General features: G+C 42.2%; 1 protein-coding gene across 1 annotated transcript in view; it reads left to right on the plus strand.

The window, feature by feature from the left end:
- Nucleotides 1-20,777, plus strand: part of LOC149462095 (uncharacterized) — a 41,859-nt gene that overhangs the window by 13,545 nt on the left and 7,537 nt on the right. Inside the window, exons 2-7 of the mRNA XM_089677418.1 lie at nt 4,655-4,716; nt 5,793-5,888; nt 8,356-8,454; nt 9,731-9,757; nt 10,148-10,426; nt 15,879-15,920. Of these exons, the coding sequence (XP_089533544.1) occupies nt 8,427-8,454; nt 9,731-9,757; nt 10,148-10,426; nt 15,879-15,889 (345 nt within the window). The 5' untranslated portion in view covers nt 4,655-4,716; nt 5,793-5,888; nt 8,356-8,426 and the 3' untranslated portion in view covers nt 15,890-15,920. The remainder of the gene's footprint in view (nt 1-4,654; nt 4,717-5,792; nt 5,889-8,355; nt 8,455-9,730; nt 9,758-10,147; nt 10,427-15,878; nt 15,921-20,777) is intronic.

The following is a 20,777-nucleotide window of genomic DNA, read 5'->3' on the forward strand; positions in this document are numbered from 1 at the left end:
GTCAAGTTTCGTTGCCCAGTAGTCAAGGGGATTGTCTACCTCGGTTGGCAGGGTGCTGTCCAAGTAGGCCCAAGCCTGTTGTTTGAGGTCCTGCTCCAGGTCCACCTGATGCTGCTGCTGCTACTGTGGCTGGTTAGTAGTTTCCTCACTGCGCTGGTGAAGAAAGCTACTCATCATCGACTGCAGACTGAGGCAGCCGCTGCTGGTGGAGCTGCCACTGCTCCTACCACCCCACCCCTCCCCTGCTGCCATGGCAGCGGAACGCGAGCGCACAGGGCCCACAGTGTCTGAGGATGGACGTTGGCGCAGAAAGGCAGAGACCAACTGACTACATAGGTGGTTTTTATAGTACGTTATTTTGGCCTCCCTCTCAGCAGGTGTGAAAAAGGCCACCATTTTTGAACGGTAGCGAGGGTCCAACAAGGTGGACAGCCAAAAGTCATCCCTCTGTCTGATGGTTATTATTCGGCTGTCGCTACGCAAGCAACCGAGCATGCTATGGGCCATTTGTGCCAAGGAATGCGAGGGACTCCCTGCCTCCATCTCCACAGCATACTGCCACGGTGCGTCTGGGTCCTCTGTCTCCTCCTCCTCCTCTACCAGATGCTCCTGCTCCTCCACTCCTGTCCGCTGAGTGGAAAAACCACCCATTTCACTCAATAATTCCTGAGCACCAATGTCCTCCTCTACCTCCTCCTCTTCTTCCTGTCCTGCCCCCACAGGGGTCATGTGGCGTTGAGATCTGTGCGCCACGTCTACCGCACCCTGACCAGCCATTGATAACAGCATTTGTTCCAGGACGTGCAACAGAGGAATGACGTCGTTCATCCCATAGTCCTGCCGACTCACGAATAGCGTGGCCTCCTCAAAGGGCCTGAGCAAGCGGCAGGTGTCACGCATGAGCTGCCAATGGCTGACATCTAAGTTACACAGGGGGAGTACCTTTATCCGCTTGTAACATCAGGAAATCGGTGATGGCCTTTCGCTGTTCGTAAAGGCGGTCTAACATATGTAGGGTTGAATTCCACCTTGTTGCAACGTCGCAGATCAGGCGATGCTGTGGAATTCCGTTCTGCCGCTGCAGCTCAAGGAGGGTGTGCTTTGCGGTGTAGGAATGGCTGAAATGCATGCAAAGTTTACGTGACATTTTAAGGATGTCTTGCAGTGGGATGGTGGATTTTAGGAACCGCTTGACAACCAGATTGAACACGTGAGCCATGCATGGCGCATGGCACAACCTTCCTTGACGCAGAGCAGACACCATGTTCTTTCTGTTGTCGGTCAACATGATTTTCAGTTTGCGCGGAGACAGCCATCTGTCGATTTCTCTGTTCATTACACTCAGAAGTTCCTCCCCTGTGTGACTACGTTCGCCAAGGCATACCAGGTGCAGCACAGCGTGACACCGTTGCGCCCAACACATGTGATATGCCGGTCGGGTAATGGGACTTGGCACGGGGGTGGCGGCTGAGGACACGGCGGAAGAAGAGGTGGTAGAGGCGGACATCTTTGCTGGACCAAGGACGTGCAAACGTGGAGGCAAAAGCGGCGTGACCTGTCCAAGTTGCTGGTGCGGCTGTGCCGGCACCACGTTCACCCAGTGGGCCGTAAATGACATGTACTGTCCCTGACCGTAGTTACAGCTCCACACGTCGGCGCTGCCGTGCACTTTGGCAGAGACCGACATGCTCAAAGACTGGCCCACCATCTCTTCTACATGTGAATGCAGGGCTGGCACTGCCTTTTTGGCGAAGAAATGCCAGCTTGGCACTCTCCACCGTGGCTCGGCACAAGCCATCATTTCTCGGAAAGGTGCTGAGTCCACCACTTGGAAAGGGAGGGACTGCAGCACCAGCAACTTGGACAGGAGGACGTTCAGCTTCTGCACCCTCGGGTGCGTGCTCGCAAACTGTTGTCTCTTGGAAACGGATTCCAAGAAAGACTGCTGACGGAATCCGTGAAGAGGAGTAGCAGGAGAAGGAGCATCTGAATGAGCGGAAGATGCCAACGAGCGACAACTCCCCTCAGCAGAGGTGTTGGAGCCTTGACTGGCTGATAGAGGGCGATTGACGTCAGGTGACGGAGCAAGTAACGGAGCGGGTGATGGAGCGGGGGCTGGGGCAGGCAGAACCGCCGTATCTTTATCACGGTTTTCCCAGGCCACCGAATGGTGACGCTGCATATGCTGACGCAACGCTGTAGTCCCAACATTGGCCCCCTGGCCACGCTTGACTTTCTGGCCACACAGTCGACATACGGCTACGTTTACTTCCTCGGGCGGCTTGACGAAAAATTGCCACACCGCCGAGTAGGAAACTTTGCCCCCGCTACTCCTCACTGGCTGACTGCTACTTCCTCCGTGCACACCGGCACCACTACTGGCCGTGGTGGTAGGCTGCAGTGGAGCTGGTGCTCTACTCCGTGGCTGTTTGGCTCCACTGACACTGCTGCGACCCTGCTGCCTCCTGGGCAACCCACCGACTGTTTTGCTCGCTGGCAAGCTGGCACCCTCTTCTCCTGATGATGCGGAAGCAATAGCCTGATGACGACGAGGCTGCCAAGTGCGATCAGCCTCATCATCATCAATTAGGGTCTCCGCGTCACTACTAGCCCCCTCGGCTGCGTGTGGGTCAGGAGACAGACCTGTCTCTAGACCGGCTACCGAGCCACTCTCCTCGCCAGTACTTCTTAGCCTGGCTGCTGAAGAGGCGGATGTCTCCCCCCGTTCTTGACCGCCCTCTGTTAGCTCTTCCTCACTGTACAGTGGGGCTGAGCCCACAGCATGCGATACTTCGCTTGGTGAGGGAACAGCAAAGGACAGGGGCAGGTCGAGGACACGTGATTTCAGTGGGCTTGCTCCCGGGCATGCCAACTAACGGTTGTGTCTGACGTACCCACCGACCGTTGGCTGTAGGTGTCAGAGGTGACCTGGGAAGAGGAAGACGACCGAGTCAACCAATCGATGATGGCAGGATTGTCGGTGGAGACACGACCGCTGGATGACACCGGGAGCACTGGCCTCTGGCTGCGACTAGTGCTGCCTCGACCCCTTCCTCTGCTGCCACGTCTGCTCGCTCCTGAAACATTGCCTCCTCTGCCACTCCTCTGCGTGTTGTCTGACATACTCTTTAATTCAATAAGCACCCCAAAAATAAAACCGGATTTAACTCTTTGAACGTACAATAGTGGTTGTGAAGCAGAAAGTCAGTTTATTTAGCACAATCGGTCAATTGCAGCTTGCCGTTGGCTGTAAACTGTACGTTTATGTCACTGGAATGCACTAATCACCCAAAAAATATTACCGCCACCCGGCGTGTATATGGATTTAACTCTTTGAACGTACAATAGTGGTTGTGAAGCAGAAAGTCAGTTTATTGTACACAATCGGTCAATTGCAGCTTGCTGTTGGCTGGAAACTGTACGTTTCTGTCACTGGAATGCACTAATCACCCAAAAAATATTACCGCCAGCCGGCGTGTAAATGGATCTAACTCTTTGAACGTACAATAGTGGTTGTGAAGCAGAAAGTCAGTTTATTGTACACAATCGGTCAATTGCAGCTTGCCGTTGGCTGGAAACTGTACGTTTCTGTCACTGGAATGCACTAATCACCCAAAAAATATTATCGCCAGCCGGCGTGTAAATGGATTTAACTCTTTGAACGTACAATAGTGGTTGTGAAGCAGAAAGTCAGTTTATTTAGCACAATCGGTCAAATGCAGCTTGCCGTTGGCTGGAAACTGTACGTTTATGTCACTGGAATGCACTAATCACCCAAAAAAAATTACCGCCACCCGGCGTGTAAATGGATCTAACTCTTTGAACGTACAATAGTGGTTGTGAAGCAGAAAGTCAGTTTATTGTACACAATCGGTCAATTGCAGCTTGCCGTTGGCTGGAAACTGTACGTTTGTGTCACTGGAATGCACTAATCACCCAAAAAATATTACCGCCAGCCGGCGTGTAAATGGATTTAACTCTTTGAACGTACAATAGTGGTTGTGAAGCAGAAAGTCAGTTTATTTTGCACAATCGGCAAACTGCAGCACCAACTGTGCACGACAGCCACCAAAAAAAAAAAGGGTGTATGTCACTTTAAATTTTCGATTCTTTGATAGCTGTGGCCCTAAGTAACGATTCTGTGTCCCTGAGTAACGATTCTGTGTCCCTGAGTAACGATTCTGTGGCCCTAAAGTCTCTGTGGCCCTAACTCTGTCCCTTCATACACACAGGTCTGTCTCTCTTGAATGACCGGAGGCTAATGGAGAATTCTAAGATGGCCGCGATTTATAGCTCCACCATTACACAGTGCTGGCTGGCTGGCTGCTGATTGGCTAATGCGATCACATGTCATGAATGAATGCATTATGGGTCAGCGCGCCTTGTCTGCGCGCCTTCCCAGAGATCCCCGCTCCGTCGCCACACATGTCGCCGCCATTTTTTGGAAAATTCGATTCGTGCATCCGAAGTGTGCTAATCTTCGGATTCGGCGCGAATCGAATTTTTCCAAATCTTCGGAACGAATTCCACTTTGTCATGTTCGATTCGCTCATCTCTAATTGACACATTTGCTTTTTCCTTGCCCTCAAATTATCACACTTGCCCATTTGTTTCTCATGCATTGTAACTATTGCCTGCTTGTTTTTTTTCTTAGGCAGAGTAACTACAACAGAGGGAAAAACATGGCATCAGCCTCATGGGTAAATTAATCTTCAGGTAAGTAGATAGTTATCAACCCATGGGATCTTAATAGCCATTGTGCAATAATACTGGTACTATAGTGACATCAGATTTCAAATATTTGCATTCCTAGGCCACTTGTTATTGTTTTTATTGGTTGCAGGGTTAAAAACAACTCTTTTAAGTTACTGCTGCTTCTGTGACCCCCCACTCCTCTTAGGAGATTTCATAGTTACATAGTCGTTAAGGTTGAATAAAGACACCAGTCCATCCAGTTTTACCTGATTTAAACAATGATCCTGTATGGTCATCTAGACAGCAATTAAAACAGCTCTCTCCATTGCAGTAGAAAAAACTGAGCTAGATCCTGTTAGTTGTATAGGTATGACTAGATACATGTATCCCCACCATTAGCCATAACATGACAGAACAATCCTTTGTAGAATAGGATAATACTGATATTTATACATACTCATCGGCCACTTTATTAGGTATACCTGTTCAATTGCTTGGTAACACAAATTGCTAATCAGCCAATCACATGGCAGCAACTCAATGAATTTAGGCATCTAGCCATGCTGAAGTTCAAACAGAGCATCAGAATGGGGAAGAAAGGGGATTAAAGCAAATTTGAACGTGGCATGGTTGTTGGATGGCAGACAGGCTGGTCTGAGTATTTCAAAAACTGCTGATCTACTGGGATTTTCACACACAACCATCTTCAGGGTCTTAAAAACAGAAAATATCCAGTGAGCGGCAGTTCCGTGGAGGAAAAATGCGTTGTTGAGGATGAGGAGAATGGGCAGACTGGTTGCTGCGGCATTCAGATGGTAGGGTTAGAATTTGGCATAAACAACATGAAAGCATGGATCCATCCTGCCTTGTATCAATGGTTCAGGCTGGTGGTGTAATGGTGTGGGGAATATTTTCTTGGCACTAGCAAGGTGTACCTAATAAAGTGGCCGGTAATTGTAAGGTCAACGTTGAAGTGACTTTGTATGAATGCCCAAGTGTCTTACTCTGTCTATAGCCAACGTTAATTTAATTATTGGGTATTTACCAACAGAGGATTTTTTTTTTAATAATCATGCTTGTTTTTTTCTCTCCAACAGTAGAGGTATTCAAGCCAGTTGTGGAAGACTGGGTTAACACTGTGCAACGGCTTTGGGCCCAACTGTCCCAGTATTTAAACCTGCCTGTGGAAGATGGTAATTTTTAATTAACTATTAGGGCTTATGTCAATGGGATTTGGGTTTGTGTCGATGGCATCATTTTGAGGTGCTTTTGAATTCATTGACAGGTTCAGAATTAATTGACAGGTTCATTTGACATGCATTAGACCTCCTTCTGACCTCCATTTTATTTGTTTCAAGAGAATCTTACATTTCCTTAGACTTTTATGGTAATGCAAAATCTATCTGGTATGAATAAAATGCCATGTAAAACAAGAACATGCCAACACACGTACAGTATATTATCTTTCGTTGGCCTAATATTGAAGTGAAATGGGAATGATCTCTTGCATTTTTTCCAGTTTAATTTGAAATTGCTGTGTTCACATTAGCATGATTAAAAGATTTTGAGAGATTTTTTTTCTCAGCCACTGAAATTTTGAACTGAAATTATTAAATGGCATATAAGGAACACATATTAAAAGTCACATGATATGGGTTATGTAAATTTCCTATTAAAGTGTATGTAAACCCCCAACAATAAGCCTATTTTATTTGAAACCTTTGGGTCTGTTAAACTAATAATTTCAAAAATGTTTTGTTATATCTGTTTGAAATGTACAAAAAGTTACTTCATACTGCCAGAAATCTGGTCAACTGATAGCATCCTGTGCTCTCTGCTTGTGCTGACAATTATTAGCTGCATTATATTAAATTCTTGCTTTTGGGTTTAATGTCACTTTAAAGAGTAAGTATACTTAACCCATTCTGTTTAACCCTCCCTCCTGATCTAAATGACCTAACCCTCTCCTACGGCTGCTTACTCCCTAACAGCTGCAGCCTGCTAAAATCTTGAAATCCTACAGCTGAACAGTGAGCACTCAAAGGCATTAATGAGGTCCTCTTTTAGGAAGGAAAAAGAAAAACTGCTGTGAGGGGTAATTTAGATCTAGAAGGCTAGGCAGGTTTTTTAAGTGTACCTTGTCTGAAAGTTCACTTATTGGCAGCATGGGGGAACTTCTCGCCAATCAGTTTAATTGTATGTATCATTTAACTGCTGTGAGGATTATCGCCCCTGAGGCCAGTTATCAGACCACCTTGTCAGGTTTCTTCACCAACTTCAGGGTCTCCTGTCCCAGAAACCACATGGTGCAGAACACTCTTTATCCTCCACCAGTTCTATACATTTTGCTTTGAACTCAGCCAGAATGCATAACGGGAAGCCACTGAACACTTTAAAATGCTGTGTACACTTGTGGTCCAGTCCCAGCCCTTGAGAAGCTCCATTTCACAGTGAGCCCAAGAATAGGGGTTCAACCACGACAAGGGGTAGAAGAACCAGGAATTAATCTTCCCCTCCAATGGGAACCTCCATCGGTGACCACCACCGCTTCCACTTCTGAACTGGCTGCTCCTCTTTTCCTTTCGCTCACTCAATCACTTTCATCACATCATAATAATATGCTTAATTTCCCTTTAGAATTCACTGCAGGAATATACACGTAATTCTTTCATAAACTGACCAGACCAGACATTGTTAAGTAATGTTTACTGAAGTTTAGGGTGTTTATGTTAAATGACAGACTTTACATGAGCTTCTAGTGCAACATGCTTCAGCGGGACATAGGTTGCTAACATAACTATCCTTTCAATAAATGCTAGAATATTCTCCTGGACATCACACAAATTGTGACTTTGGTTGTAGCAGTGGTGCACATACCTGTAGCTTCTCACTTACCAAATACTGACCATAAGTCTCTATTTCACAAGTCTCTTTCCCCATGCTTGGGGCCCTTAAGTTCAGGTATCGCTTATGATAGTCAGAACTACATCATAGCTTCTGTGGCTTTCCTCCTATCTCCCATTGAAAGAGCTCCAGAAAACCACCCACTTTCTTTCCCCTCTATACCCCACTATGGGAAGTGACCTAACCCAGGCTAATGCACCACCATCCACAGTGGATCCCGAAATCACTAAATATTAACCCATGAAGTACATTATTACAAAACTTGCCTACACTCTCACCTTTTAAAATATTAAAACCCGTTTCTGAAAATTATTTAATTTAAATAAAGTATCCTTATACTATATACTAATTACAGTGAGTGACTCCATCTAAAATGTACTTTTGTTATGGAGAAGTAGAGAAAAAGGCATGCCTTTTGTTTGAAAGCCCATTAGAGAGGGTCATTACCATTCGTCTGTCCAGATGAGAAGCCAACTGCTTATTTTCAACAACCTTGCCTTTCCGTTATGTTTCTGCGGAGTGGGGTGTATTTGATATCTAGGACAAAGGTAAGACCCAGTGCCCACAAGCCTCCCAGATTCTTGGTTAGCCTGGCTGCTCTTAGGGGAATCTCCCCACTGTGCTACTGAACAGGAGGACACAGTGAGTCCTGTTCCTGATAGCAGAATTATAAAGATTTCACCATGAACTGCCTGTACTGTCTCCTGCTGCATTGTGATTACATTGTACAGTTACACAAAATCTTTTTTTTTTTAGCTTCACCTCCTCAATCTTCCGAGTCATCTGAGAGAAGCCTGCAAGAAGTTGTTAAGGACTATGAAGACAAAATGTCAAAACTGTCAAGGACAGTAGAAGGTATAAAATGTATTTTTTTCTGCTTATAACACTCTGGAGGCTTAAAGAAGGAGCCAGGTCCCCCTGTCCGACAATGCTGCTACGAAGGAGACAGAGTTGTGAGTGAAGGTTCTAGTCTCTGGCAGCACTGGGTACAAGCACTGCCATTTACAAAAAATGCACATCAATGCAATACATTAAAAAAAAGCAATGTCAATGCAAGTACGTTTTCCACACGTCAATGCATGCTACTCGCAAAAGACCAACCAGCTACTGATAAGGCCTATGCTTCCAATCATACTGGGGCATGCAGTGGCATGATAGTGTTTTTTTCTAGTGGACACAGTGAATCATGGCACTTAATACCTGGTAGTTATGAGCAGCTGGGGTATCATGTGATTGCTCTGGCCAATCACAGTGATGACATGATATTTCTGTAAGCAAACTGCCATGAATAGCTTTCCTAGAGCATTCTAGAACCATAGTGGGAGAAAGGACAGAGTGGGCAGCCTAAATATTTATGGGACTCCATCCAATTCCTAGGGAGGTGTGCCCAGTAGGTGGTGAGAGGGCCCATAAATAGTCTGAGGCCTGAACAGCAATGTTCAGTGTTCCTGGATCTAGTCCTGCTGGAGGAGACCACTGTGGAGGGTCCTAGAAGAATCCTTCAGGAAGACACAGAGGTTTCAGCTAGACTTAGCAGGGGGGGGGGCTATTCACAAGCTGTTCACAAGTCCTGGGATCAATTTGAGTCTAGAGAAGCTCACTGTAGAGAGCCAGGAGGAAGTTGGTGGAAAAGGGTCCAGCTGTCCTATGGTGGTGTGAATCTACATCTCCCTAACAGGGAAGAGCTTGGTGGAAATCAGGGTAAGACAAGCAATGATCCTGTGTATAAAAGCGTTAAAGAGTAGCTTTTACTTTCTGGCAGGACTACTAGTCACCAGCAGCACAGAAATCCTGTGGGACATTCCTTTTTGTATAATGCACCCAGAAAGTTAGTGAATCCTTGAGTTATTTAGACCTGGAGTTTATTGGGGTATCCCATGCACCATCTCCCTATCCAAGTTCAATGATTCAAATTAAACTGTGCTTTGGAGCCATTGGAAGAATGCCGAAAATTATGTGTGCTTAGTTGTGTGTGCTCCATGTGGGGAAACAGGACTAAGTTCAACCACGGCTATTAAGCTTACACTCTTATTTTGTTCTAATTTTATTTTTAAGAAGATTACATTCAGATAATAACACAATTTCTTTAAATGATTTATTTTCTAATGCCACTTTATTTCCCTTTTTTCAGCTATATCCCAAAGACAAACAATAAGTCGTAAGTAACCACTTTTTTATATCTACAAAGTGCATATAAACCCTAAAAATGAATTTCTTTTATTTGGTACCTTTTCTTTTGTTAAATATAACTTTGAAAGCATTTTGTTATATCTCTTCAAGAAGTACAAAAAATACCTGCTGATCCTGCCAAAACCCAGTGAGATGATAACTTCCTATGCTGTCTGTGCTGCACTGAGATTTCAACTAGTGTTATCAGCCTTGCACAGTTGGGAGAGCAGTGAGATTGACAGCAAGCCAAATGTTGAGGTTCCTCCCTCTCATTGTCCTCCACCTTGACATGAAGCTCTATGAACACCAACTACCACAAATGTATTATGTTTTCTTTTCTGATATTGCTGGACATAACATACGTTGTTTCTGTCTCCAGATTTTGAGGAATATGAACTTTACTTTTTAATACGGTATGTAGAGGAGCATAACTGGATTCATCTGATGAGGATCCTCAGAGTCAGCGAGGAAGAAATGAAGAGGTGTAGAAATCTATCCAAAGATAAAAGGGAACAAAAATATCAAATGTTAAAGGTGTGGTTGAGAAAAGGCCAGAATGGGATCACAAGCTTCAAAAATGAACTGATCTTTGCCTTGGAAATCATTGAATGTGTTAACATTGCGTCAATGTTCAAGAATGGGCGGTCCGTCATGTCAAGTAAGGGACAGTTATTACATGGTCAACTGAAAACATTTATATAGAGATGGTGTTTACTTTGTTTTCAAATTTAAACTAGCAAAACATTTAGCTCAGGACAGTATGATGCACGCTTTTACCCATGTGAGTATAACTGTTGGGGTATGTTCCCAAACTTGTTAATGCCAGAAAGCCACTGCAAGTGTATCTAAATCTAAATGCAAACAATTTAAAATATTGCAGCTAACTAATCTATAGTAATGATGTGGTGGCTGCATTCGTTTTCTTTTTTTAGGCTTTCGTTCCTTTATTTTGCTGATCCTGCCAGGAAGTCTGTTATTTTTCAACTTCTTTTAAAGTAAAGTCTCTTTTTTATGTTTTACCTACAGGTAAGCCTTTAATAAGCCTTACCTGTAGGTACTGGAAATATCTCCTAAATATGCACCATTTTGGAGATATTTACTTTAGCAGTGCTGGTGATTTCACTAGCACATGCGCACTGCGCTCTGAATGGACGTGGTGCTGCCGAAACTCCTGCACGTATATGTGGGAGGGACATAAGTGCACTTCAGCCAGTCAAACGGCCGCAGCCTGCAAACCTGGAAATACGGTGAAGATGGAAGCCCTTGGGAGTCATGAAGAGCGCTCTGCTGGAAAGCTTCGTTTTCAGGTAAGTCTTTCATAATGAGCTAGTCTGCAATGCGTACTAGCACATTATGATCTTACCTTGCAGGGGGAAGATTTTTTTGTTTTATTTTTTACAGTTTACTAACGCTTTAACAGACCAGGCTGTCCAGATAAAGTAGCAGTCAGAGGGTTGAGAAAATCATTTAGCACTGAAAGGGGTGCTTACACATATCAGCTTTTTTCATCTATTTAAAACCTTTGGCCTCATACACACAGACAGGAAAATTCTGCTGTTAGAGGCATCTGGCATTTTTTATGCCCCAGAAAGCAGCTCTAGGTTATTTAATATGGATATAGTTTCATTTACAGGTGTGTTTTAGAGCAGCATTCAAAACATTTAAAAAAGTTGCATTGAGAGAGTTTTCCAGCATAATTTACACCCGTATGCATGTAAACATGTCTAAACATGGGCATATGTTGGTAAATGTATTCTAATAGCTATAATAAATTACTATTCTAGCCAATAGAATGAGTGTCTCTGTTGCTCCTGCATAGAATGGAGCCACCCTAAAGCTGGCAAAACATGGATCACAATTTGGCCGGTTCAGCAGGGACCAGCCAGATTTCAATCCATATATGGCCAAGGTGGTTGTACAGAAGTTGATCTACCGATTGCCGAATTTTAGCTGCTCCATCAGCGCTGCTGCTATAGCAGGGCATTCTAATGGTGGGAAGTCTCCCCGCTGTCAGAATATAAAGATACAGCGGGGGGATTCATTGAGTCGTTTTTTTTTTTTTCGCTCAACCCACTGAGAAAAAAAAGGATAATTTATGGGCTGCTTAAGGCAGGAAATGAATTATTGGTTGGATCACCAGGTAAAGATAAAGGAATAAAACTTAAAGAAAATATTCAAATAAGTATTTTCTTATTCTTAACAAGCAGTAAAGAAACTTTATAACAAGCCTTCCCTGACCTCTGTAGCCTCAGGCACTGTAGAGCAACACATCCTCAAATTTTGCAGTGGCTCTAATGTCATTCTCTCTGCTCCCCTAGCTTCCCTCCCCCGGGACTCCTGCCTTCTGTTTACATTGGGTCAGGGTTTCTCAAACAGGGTTCCATGGAACCCTTAGATTCCTCCAGAGGTTGTTTGGGGTTTCTTGAGCATTGAGCTATTTCTACCTCTCAGATAAGTTCCCACTGACACCATTGATCTTTTTAGCTATCTATAAGGGGGGAATTCTTCCCAATGACCACAAGTGTAAGGTCCATTCTTTCCACTAACCATCACACTAATGTACCTTGAGGTGTAGATATAGTCATTTTTAGCAGGGGTTCACTGAGACTGGAAAGTTATTTCAAGGGTTTCTCTGTACTGAAAAGGTTAAGAAAGGCTGTGTTAGAGATTAGATGGCTGCTTTGTCACTGCTGGAAGGGGCAGCATGAGGGGCAGAGCTGCTGAGAGAATGACTTGAAGGGCTTCAGTGCTTGTACTGTAAACTTTGAGAATATATTGCACCACAGTGCCTGCAGGTGTACTTGTTAAAGCTTGTTTAGTGCTTGTTTTAGTTTACTTATGCAGGGCAAATTGACAGCATGCAAAGGTCCCCGACCACCTTATATTTGCTGTACCAGCACTCCCCTGCTGCTCCTTCCTTTGTCACAGCTGCAACATTAACCGGTATAACTTCAGGGTAACAGGGAGCATGTATCCTACTCCCCTTAAAACAGTTCTCAGGCTTTACAGCCAATCACTAAGCCCAAAGCATATGACCTAGAGAGTGACATCATTGCTTCCCCAGGTCACCAACACTGCTGGTTTCTGTGCTAGCTGCAATCAAGGAAAGAAGCAAAAAGTATAGGGGTCAGGGTGAGAAGGCTTTTGAAGAGACGCCCTGCATGAGCAAGGTGACAGAGGAATACAGTGCCTTGAAAAAGTATTCATAGCCCTTGAAATTTTCTGTTTTGTCATGTTACAACTAAAAAAGTAAATGCATTTTATTGGGATTTTATGTGATAGACCAACACAAAGTGGCACATAATTGTGAAGTGAAAGGAAAATGGTAAATGGTTTACAACATTTTTTACAAATAAATATCTGAAAAGTGTGGCGTGCATTTGTATTCAGCCCCCTTTACTCTGATACCCCTAACTAAAATCTAGTGGAACCAATTGCCTTCAGAAGTCACCTAATTAGTAAATAGAGTCAACCCGTGTGTAATTTATTCTCAGTATATATACAGCTGTTCTGTGAAGCCCTCAGAGGTTTGCTAGAGAACATTAGTGAACAAAAAGCATCACGAAGGCCAAGGAACACACCAGTTAGGTCAGGGAGAAAGTTGTGGAAAGTTTAAAGCAGGGTTAGGTTATAAAAAAATATCCCAAGCTTTGAACATCTCACGGATCACTGTTCAATCCATCATCTGAAAATGGAAAGAGTATAGCACAACTGCAAACCTACCATGACATGGCTGTCCACCTAAATTGACAAGCTGGGCAAGGAGAGTAATAATCAGAGAAGCACCCAAGAGGCCCATGGTAACTCTGGAGGAGCTGCAGGGATCCACAAATCAGGTGTGAGAGTCTGTCCACAGGACATCTATTAGTCATGCACTCCATAAATCTGGTCTTTATGGAAGAGTGGCAAAAAGAAAGCCATTGTTGGAAGAAAGCCATAGGAAGTCCCATTTACAGTTTGCGAGAAGTCATGTGGGGGACACAGCAAACATGTGGAAGAAGGTGCTCTGGTCAGATGAGACCAAAATTAAACTTTTTGGCCTAAAAACAAAATGCTATGTGTGGTGTAAAACTAACACTTCACATCACCCTGAACACACCATCCCCACTGAGAAACATGGTGGTGGCAGCATCATGTTGTGGAGAAGCTTTTCTTCAACAGGGACAGGGAAGCTGGTTAGAGTTGATGGGAAGATGGATGGAGCCAAATACAGGGAAATCTTGGAAGAAAACCTGTTAGTCTGCAAAAGACTTGAGACTGGGGCAGAGGTTCACCTTCCATCAGGACAACGACCCTAAACATACAGCCAGAGCTACAATGGAATGGTTTCAATCAAAGCATATTCATGTGTTAGAATGGCCCAGTCAAAGTCCAGACCTAAATCCAATTGAGAATCTGTGGCAAGACTTGAAAATTGCTGTTCACAGACACTCTCCATCCAATCTGACAGATCTGAGCTATTTTGCAAAGAAGAATGAGCAAAAATGTTACTCTCTAGATGTCACAAACACAGCAAACTCTGTACTCCTGCGCTGTGGATGGGCTCAGCAGAGGCTAAGGTAACAATTCAGATGTCCTGGAATATGCCCTCAATGGGAAGAGGCCTCGAAACACGATAGCCAGTTGGAAGTCCAGGGTTCCATTTTTTGGACTTAGATGCAGTGTGGATTTGACACAATTGTTTAGTGTGATGTGCCTTTGTCTTATATGTCCATTGTGAATATGATACTTACTTTTTATCCTTTTAATAAATACTATTTATGATAATGCACTAGGCCAGTTTGCCCTCTTTTTGTTTTCTTTTGTATCCACTATCTAGATGTGCAAAGCTGGCAGAAACATCCCCAAAAAGATTTGCAGCTGTAATTGCAGCAAAAGGTGCTTCTACAAAGTATTGACTCAGGGGGGCTGAATACAAATGCACGCCACACTTTTCACATATTTATTTGTAAAAAATGTTGAAAACAATTTATAATTTTCCTTCCACTTCACAATTATGTGCCACTTTGTGTTGGTCTATCACATAAAATTCCAATAAAATACATTTACATTTTAGGTTGTATCATGACAAAATGTGGAACATTTTAAGGGGTATGAATGCTTTTTCAAGGCACTGTACTTGAATGTAGTGCTTTTTGTTTTTGTTATTGTTTCACATGTTGTCTGCATTTTGATGTTAGCAGCTTTTTCACTACACTGAGTGCATTTAGCGCAGGTATACTTTAGTATTTACTGTACTTGAATGTTCATGACCTGGCCGCAGATACACCTTAAGCAGATAATCACTCAAACATTTCTACTGATAGTGTGATGCAACATATGATGCTAATTTATCTTTTTTTTTTTTTCCTACACAAGAGTCATACAAATTTCCCTCAGAATTTGCTAATTTTCCAATTGAATCTATTTGGAAAAATGTGTGAATCTTGTGTGAAAACATTTATAAATAGACACCTAAATCCCGCACATACAGTAATTGAACAGATCGTTAATGAGCCATCAATAGTAGTTTTCAATAATTCATGGAATGAATAGAAACTTTTAGTGGTACGTTGCCAACAGTGGGCACAGAAAGTTCATGGTCATACAGAATGTGTGATTGCGGTCCATGAAGGAATGCGGTCCCTGTTTCTGTGGGATTTGTTGCATTGCAATTTTCCATCCATTTATTTGAATGGGCTGAAATCGCACTGGATCACAAAAAAGTAGTGCATGCAGTACTTTTCAAAAATGCACTGCACTAAATCACATTTAGTACCATGCAATCTGGTGCAGGCAAACGCACTGCATTTGGGATCTGCATTTGGGATGTCATTAAGAATACATTGACACCCACAGCAGATTGCACACCCAGTGTGTTTTGAATGTGATGCAGGACACACACATGAAATGCGCCTCTCATGCACTGCTTTCTGCAGTGAACCAGCCCTGAAAGTGGGTGAAATAGCCTGTAAATTGTGTTGTGTGTGAATGCTTTTAGTTGGAAAGTAATTAAAAGCAAAAATATGGCCAAGAGTGTGGCCGCACTATACAAAGACACTCCTCTTAGATCTTTTGTAAGCAGTTTGTGTTATTCTGTTTTAACATTTTTTGCTTTGCTCCATTTCCAGCACCTCTATGATGAACAAACACTAAAGTAGGCTTTCCATAAGGTAAGTTGTGGATGTGTAAATAAAGTGTAGAATGCTGATTTTATTTAACCACTTCAATATCAGGCACTTATACTTCTTTCCTGCCCAGGCCACTTTTCAGCTTTCAGCGCTGTCGCACTTTGAATGACAATTGCGCTGTCATGCAACACCGTACCCATCTGAAATTTTTAGCATTTATTTTCACACAAATAGAGCTTTCTTTTGGTGGTATTTAATCACCACTGAATTTTTTAATTTTTTGCTAAATAAAATAAAAAACACCTGCAACTTTTGAAAAAAAAAACACACTTTTCTTCCTTTCTGTTATCAAATTTTGCAATTAAATAACATTTCTTCATAAATTTAGGTTAACATGTATTCTGCTACAGTGAAAATAATAATAATAATTGAATTTTCTATTTTTTTTCAAATGCTTCTATTTTTTTTATTACATTTTTTCTTTTTTTACTATTTCATTTTTCAGCACACTGTGACCAAAGCAATACAATGTTACCATAGTAACATTGAACTACTCTGGGCAAGTGATCAGGATTTTTTTTTTAACACATTATGATTGCTAATACTAATGTATTTAATTGATATTTGAAATCAATGTTACTGAATGAAACTGATACATTCAGTCTTTTGTTGTGATTAGCTGTGATTGGGCAAAGCTGATCATATGATACAAATGGGCTGTGATTGGCTCTGTCTGTATCATGTGACTGCCTTGACCAGTCACAGCTAACAACATAATTTTATCCAATGGATGGCATGACAGAAAGCCATCCATTGTATACAATTGACATGTGATTTGCTGTGATTGGTCACAACGGTCACATGACAATTGCAAAGGGGCGGTGTAGTAATATGTCATCGGCTGTGTCCCGTGGACACAGCCGGTGACAGATTGCGCCACTATGCGGCCCCGTGAGCGGCTCATTTTGACAGGACATCATATGACGCCCAGTCACAATGGAGAGTGTCCTGCCCGGCCGTCAATCTGCTATAGGCCAGGAAGGAAGGTGTTAAAAGCACCCAAATGTGTCACAAATATATACTTTAGTACTCAGAATTACCCTATGGAACAGAAGGAATTTTTGACAGACTTTATATCTAGTGATAGCTATCTTCTGATTGGCTAGGTATATTCCTTGGGAACTGCCAAAAAAAGCATACATTAAGTCAGATGAAATTTGACTGCTTAGTTCAGCATTTCTCAACCTTTTCAACAGAGAGGAATCTTTGAAAGAACCCCTGATAAAAATGACCATATCTACAACTCATGATATATTAGTGTGATGGTCAGTGGGAAGAATCCTCCTTTCACTTGTGGCCATTGAGACATTCCCCTTTACAGATAGCTAAAAGGATCTATGGTGTCAGTGAGATTTATCTGAGAGGCAGAAATTGCTCATTGCTCAAGGAACCTCTAGCAACCTCTGGAGGAACCCTAGGGCAAGTGGTTAAGAAATCTTGGCTTAGTAGTTTGATCACTTCTTGTAACAAATAGGCAACTGCTAGGGTTGGAAAGATATGTTAATGTTTAATAGTTTAGGACTGTTTCCAGCAAATGTGGAATATTGCATCCAAATACCGCTATAACAATTCTAAACATGTGTGGCAAAATGACAATAAAACATATCGTGCCAAGTAACCTTGTTGTGAATGATAAATAGCGAAGCTCTTATTACATGGAGTGTTGCTCTGCTCAAGAGGTATTGTACATGGAAGTCTTCTTCTAAAACCAACACAGAACTGCAAACACCCTTTAAGAATAACCACCCAAAAAACCTTAAATAAATAAATACGTGACCTCCTAAATCCCACCAAAAAGTCACACTTTCTCCCTAGAAAGTACAATATAATAAAATACCTTTTTGTGTAAAATTCAAATACAATTAAAATAATTCAAAATAATTCAAAATTATCAGCAAATATAATCATAAAATGTCCAATTCAAATGTGTCCAACAAAATGTGTCCAACAAAATCAAAAAGTCCAAATTCCAAACTTCCATCCAGTAAGAAGGATAATAATCCTAATTTTCCAGCGAGAAACCTCAAAACAAATTGATCCCTTCAGATGAAGTCCGGAAGTGACGAAACACGTTAGGGGATGTGACGTCAAGACGCACGCACGCTAACCGGAAGTGTCGCCGTGGCCATTTTGTTGGTTTGAAACATATGGTTTTCAGCCATTGATTGCAGATTGCATTAGAGAACCATTGAAAGAGCTGGAAGTTCCTTTTTTAGATGTAAGTTGCTAATAAATTTGTTTCTATGCCTTGGTGATCAGTCTAAAAGAGCCTTCTTATCTTTGTGAGGACCTTGGAAATTTAATCCCGGAAATGAAGGAATGAGAAGAGTTTGATCCCATAGTATTGAATATACATACAAATACTCAAAGAGGGTAATAGTATTTAGCACTACTGTTTGTTGGGTCACAGTGTTGGAATGGTCACGGAGTGTTCGCAATCTGTGTATTATATATATAAAAATTACTTCTAATTATATATATTTTCTTTTGTATTGTGTGTGTTTTTGCACATTTTGAATGGTTTGTGATTTGCACGAATTAGAGTATTATTTATTTATTTAAGGGTAATGCACTATAGTTTATTTCTTTGTTTTGAGGTTTTTCGCTGGAAAATTAGGATTATTATCCTTCTTACTGGATGGAAGTTTGGAATTTGGACTTTTTGATTTTGTTGGACACATTTTGTTGGACACATTTGAATTGGACATTTTATGATTATATTTGGTGATAATTTTTAATTATTTTTAATTATTTTAATTGTATTTGAATTTTACACAAAAAGGTATTTTATTATACCCAAAACACCTTGTACGAAATTTTGATAAATCATCCCACCAGACACTACACCAGAACCTTCAAGGTGACTTTGCCCATTTCTGGGTTGCACTGCTAATCTTACAACATGGGTGCAGCGGAGGGAGGCAGGGCCAAAAAGCAAATATCTGGCTCAGCAAAAGGGGTAAAGTTTCTCTTAGGATTTAAAGTGTTACTAAACCCAGGACCCTGCATTCACTATATCTGGTCTCCTACAGTACACAGAACATAGAAGTGCAAATATGTTAGTAAATATAAACTGCTAAATACCTTTTCTCATCAGCACTATATAGCAATATTGTGACTATCAGTGTCCAGCCAGGTCTGTTAAAACTTGTAGGAGGAGTTTTCATTTTGCTTGAGGATGCAGGACCCCTGATCCCTGTCTGGACAGTGCTGATTGGCCCTGTGCTGATCACATGCACTTCTCAAGAAAAAAAAAAAACACCCTCTCTACAAATACACATCAAACTGAGCAAGTGCAGGGTGACTCCACATGATATGTGTTATCAGAAGATATGAGGGGGGCACTGAAAGAAGGGGAGGATCAGAGAAGTCTAGATCAAACAGCATTTTTACACAATGCAGATTATTAACCCCTTAGGTTCCACAGTGAGTATAACACGCATGGTTTGCTGCATTTGCAGACTGATTTGTACTGTTGTGGGTTTAGTAATACTTTAATTCACCTACATCTGCTGATGTGAAGCTCTACTCTTTGGCCTGGCGCCAGCTTGGTCTTTACTTCCTGGAGTGCAGGATTCTGAACCTTCTAACACCATTGCTCCTCCTGCGATGAGTTCTAGGCACTGTTGAACAATTTCTATGCTGCCTGGATCTTCCACCTTTTGGAAAAAACGCTACCACAGCTTCCACCAGTTCCTCACCAGTGCTAGAAATTTCAGCATGTATTATAGCCCATTGGAGAGTTCTGGCCTGCTGGCAATTGATGTGAGCCATCTGAAGCAGCTGCCCTTGAATGGGGGTCATTGGCCAATCAGCTAGAGGACTCCCAAATGTTCTTCCTGCTGACATTAACCTACAGGGAGAGATGGAGAAGAGAGAACAAAGTATGGAGGAGAGAAGCTTTCCAGGGTTCCCATGGCAGGGAGCCCTCTTAGTTCATGTGTCTTATATGCCCCCACACTTCATCATCCATCTCCTTGCCATCTCGTCGCCTTAGACTTGCTATAGGAAACAACAGTGATGAGGAGATTGCTGAGAAGAAGCTAATTGAGTGGATGGACCAGAAATTGTTCAGTTAGCAAAGTGAATGTTCACTTAGCTCCGGAATGTTGACGCTGTGTTTACTTCTGTCAATCCTGTGCAAGCAAACATCCTGGTATTCGGAGTCGTTATAGTTCTTCATTGTAACTTTCTTGTATTTCTCACAGTACAGGTTTCCATTAATGTGATTTTCCGATTTTTAACCTTATGACGACTTTTTACACATACAGTTCTAGATTATTCCTCTAGGACAAGGTTTCTCAGCTAGGGTTCCTCCAGAGGTTGCTAGGGGTTCCTTGAGCAATGATGTAGAATTTTCGGAGACATATAATACTTCTTTAGCCTCTATAGGCGATTTTGCGAATAATTAAAGAGCCGGTGAAGTAAAAACTAAAGTGTGATTTTATTTGATCACACAATAGCTTAAAATAACAATGTAAAGCGTATCATAGAACAGTTCCGTATAGGTAAAACGTGTGTGTGTGTCCTCCCACATCTCCTAGGATGACTTTTTATGATACTTGTAAGTGTCATAATTTGTGATCTTAGAACCTTCTATGGCAAACAATACTGCTTAGCAGAGCAATTTCATTGAAGGGAGGGGACACTACATATATGGTCTTTTGATTGACAGGCCAATATGTAATGACAATAAACTGAAACTGACAATGTTGCATCAGCCTGCTCATGTGACAAGTTTCTCTGTTTAAATGTTAATATAAACTAAGAATGTATCTTTACAACATAATATCTGAATAAGTTGTATAACCAAAAATCCACATATTACCAACTTATAAA

Source organism: Staurois parvus, unplaced genomic scaffold (assembly GCF_062004578.1).
Source record: "Staurois parvus isolate SC_StPar_1 unplaced genomic scaffold, SC_StPar_1.0 ptg000186l, whole genome shotgun sequence".
Lineage (NCBI taxonomy): Eukaryota > Metazoa > Chordata > Amphibia > Anura > Ranidae > Staurois > Staurois parvus.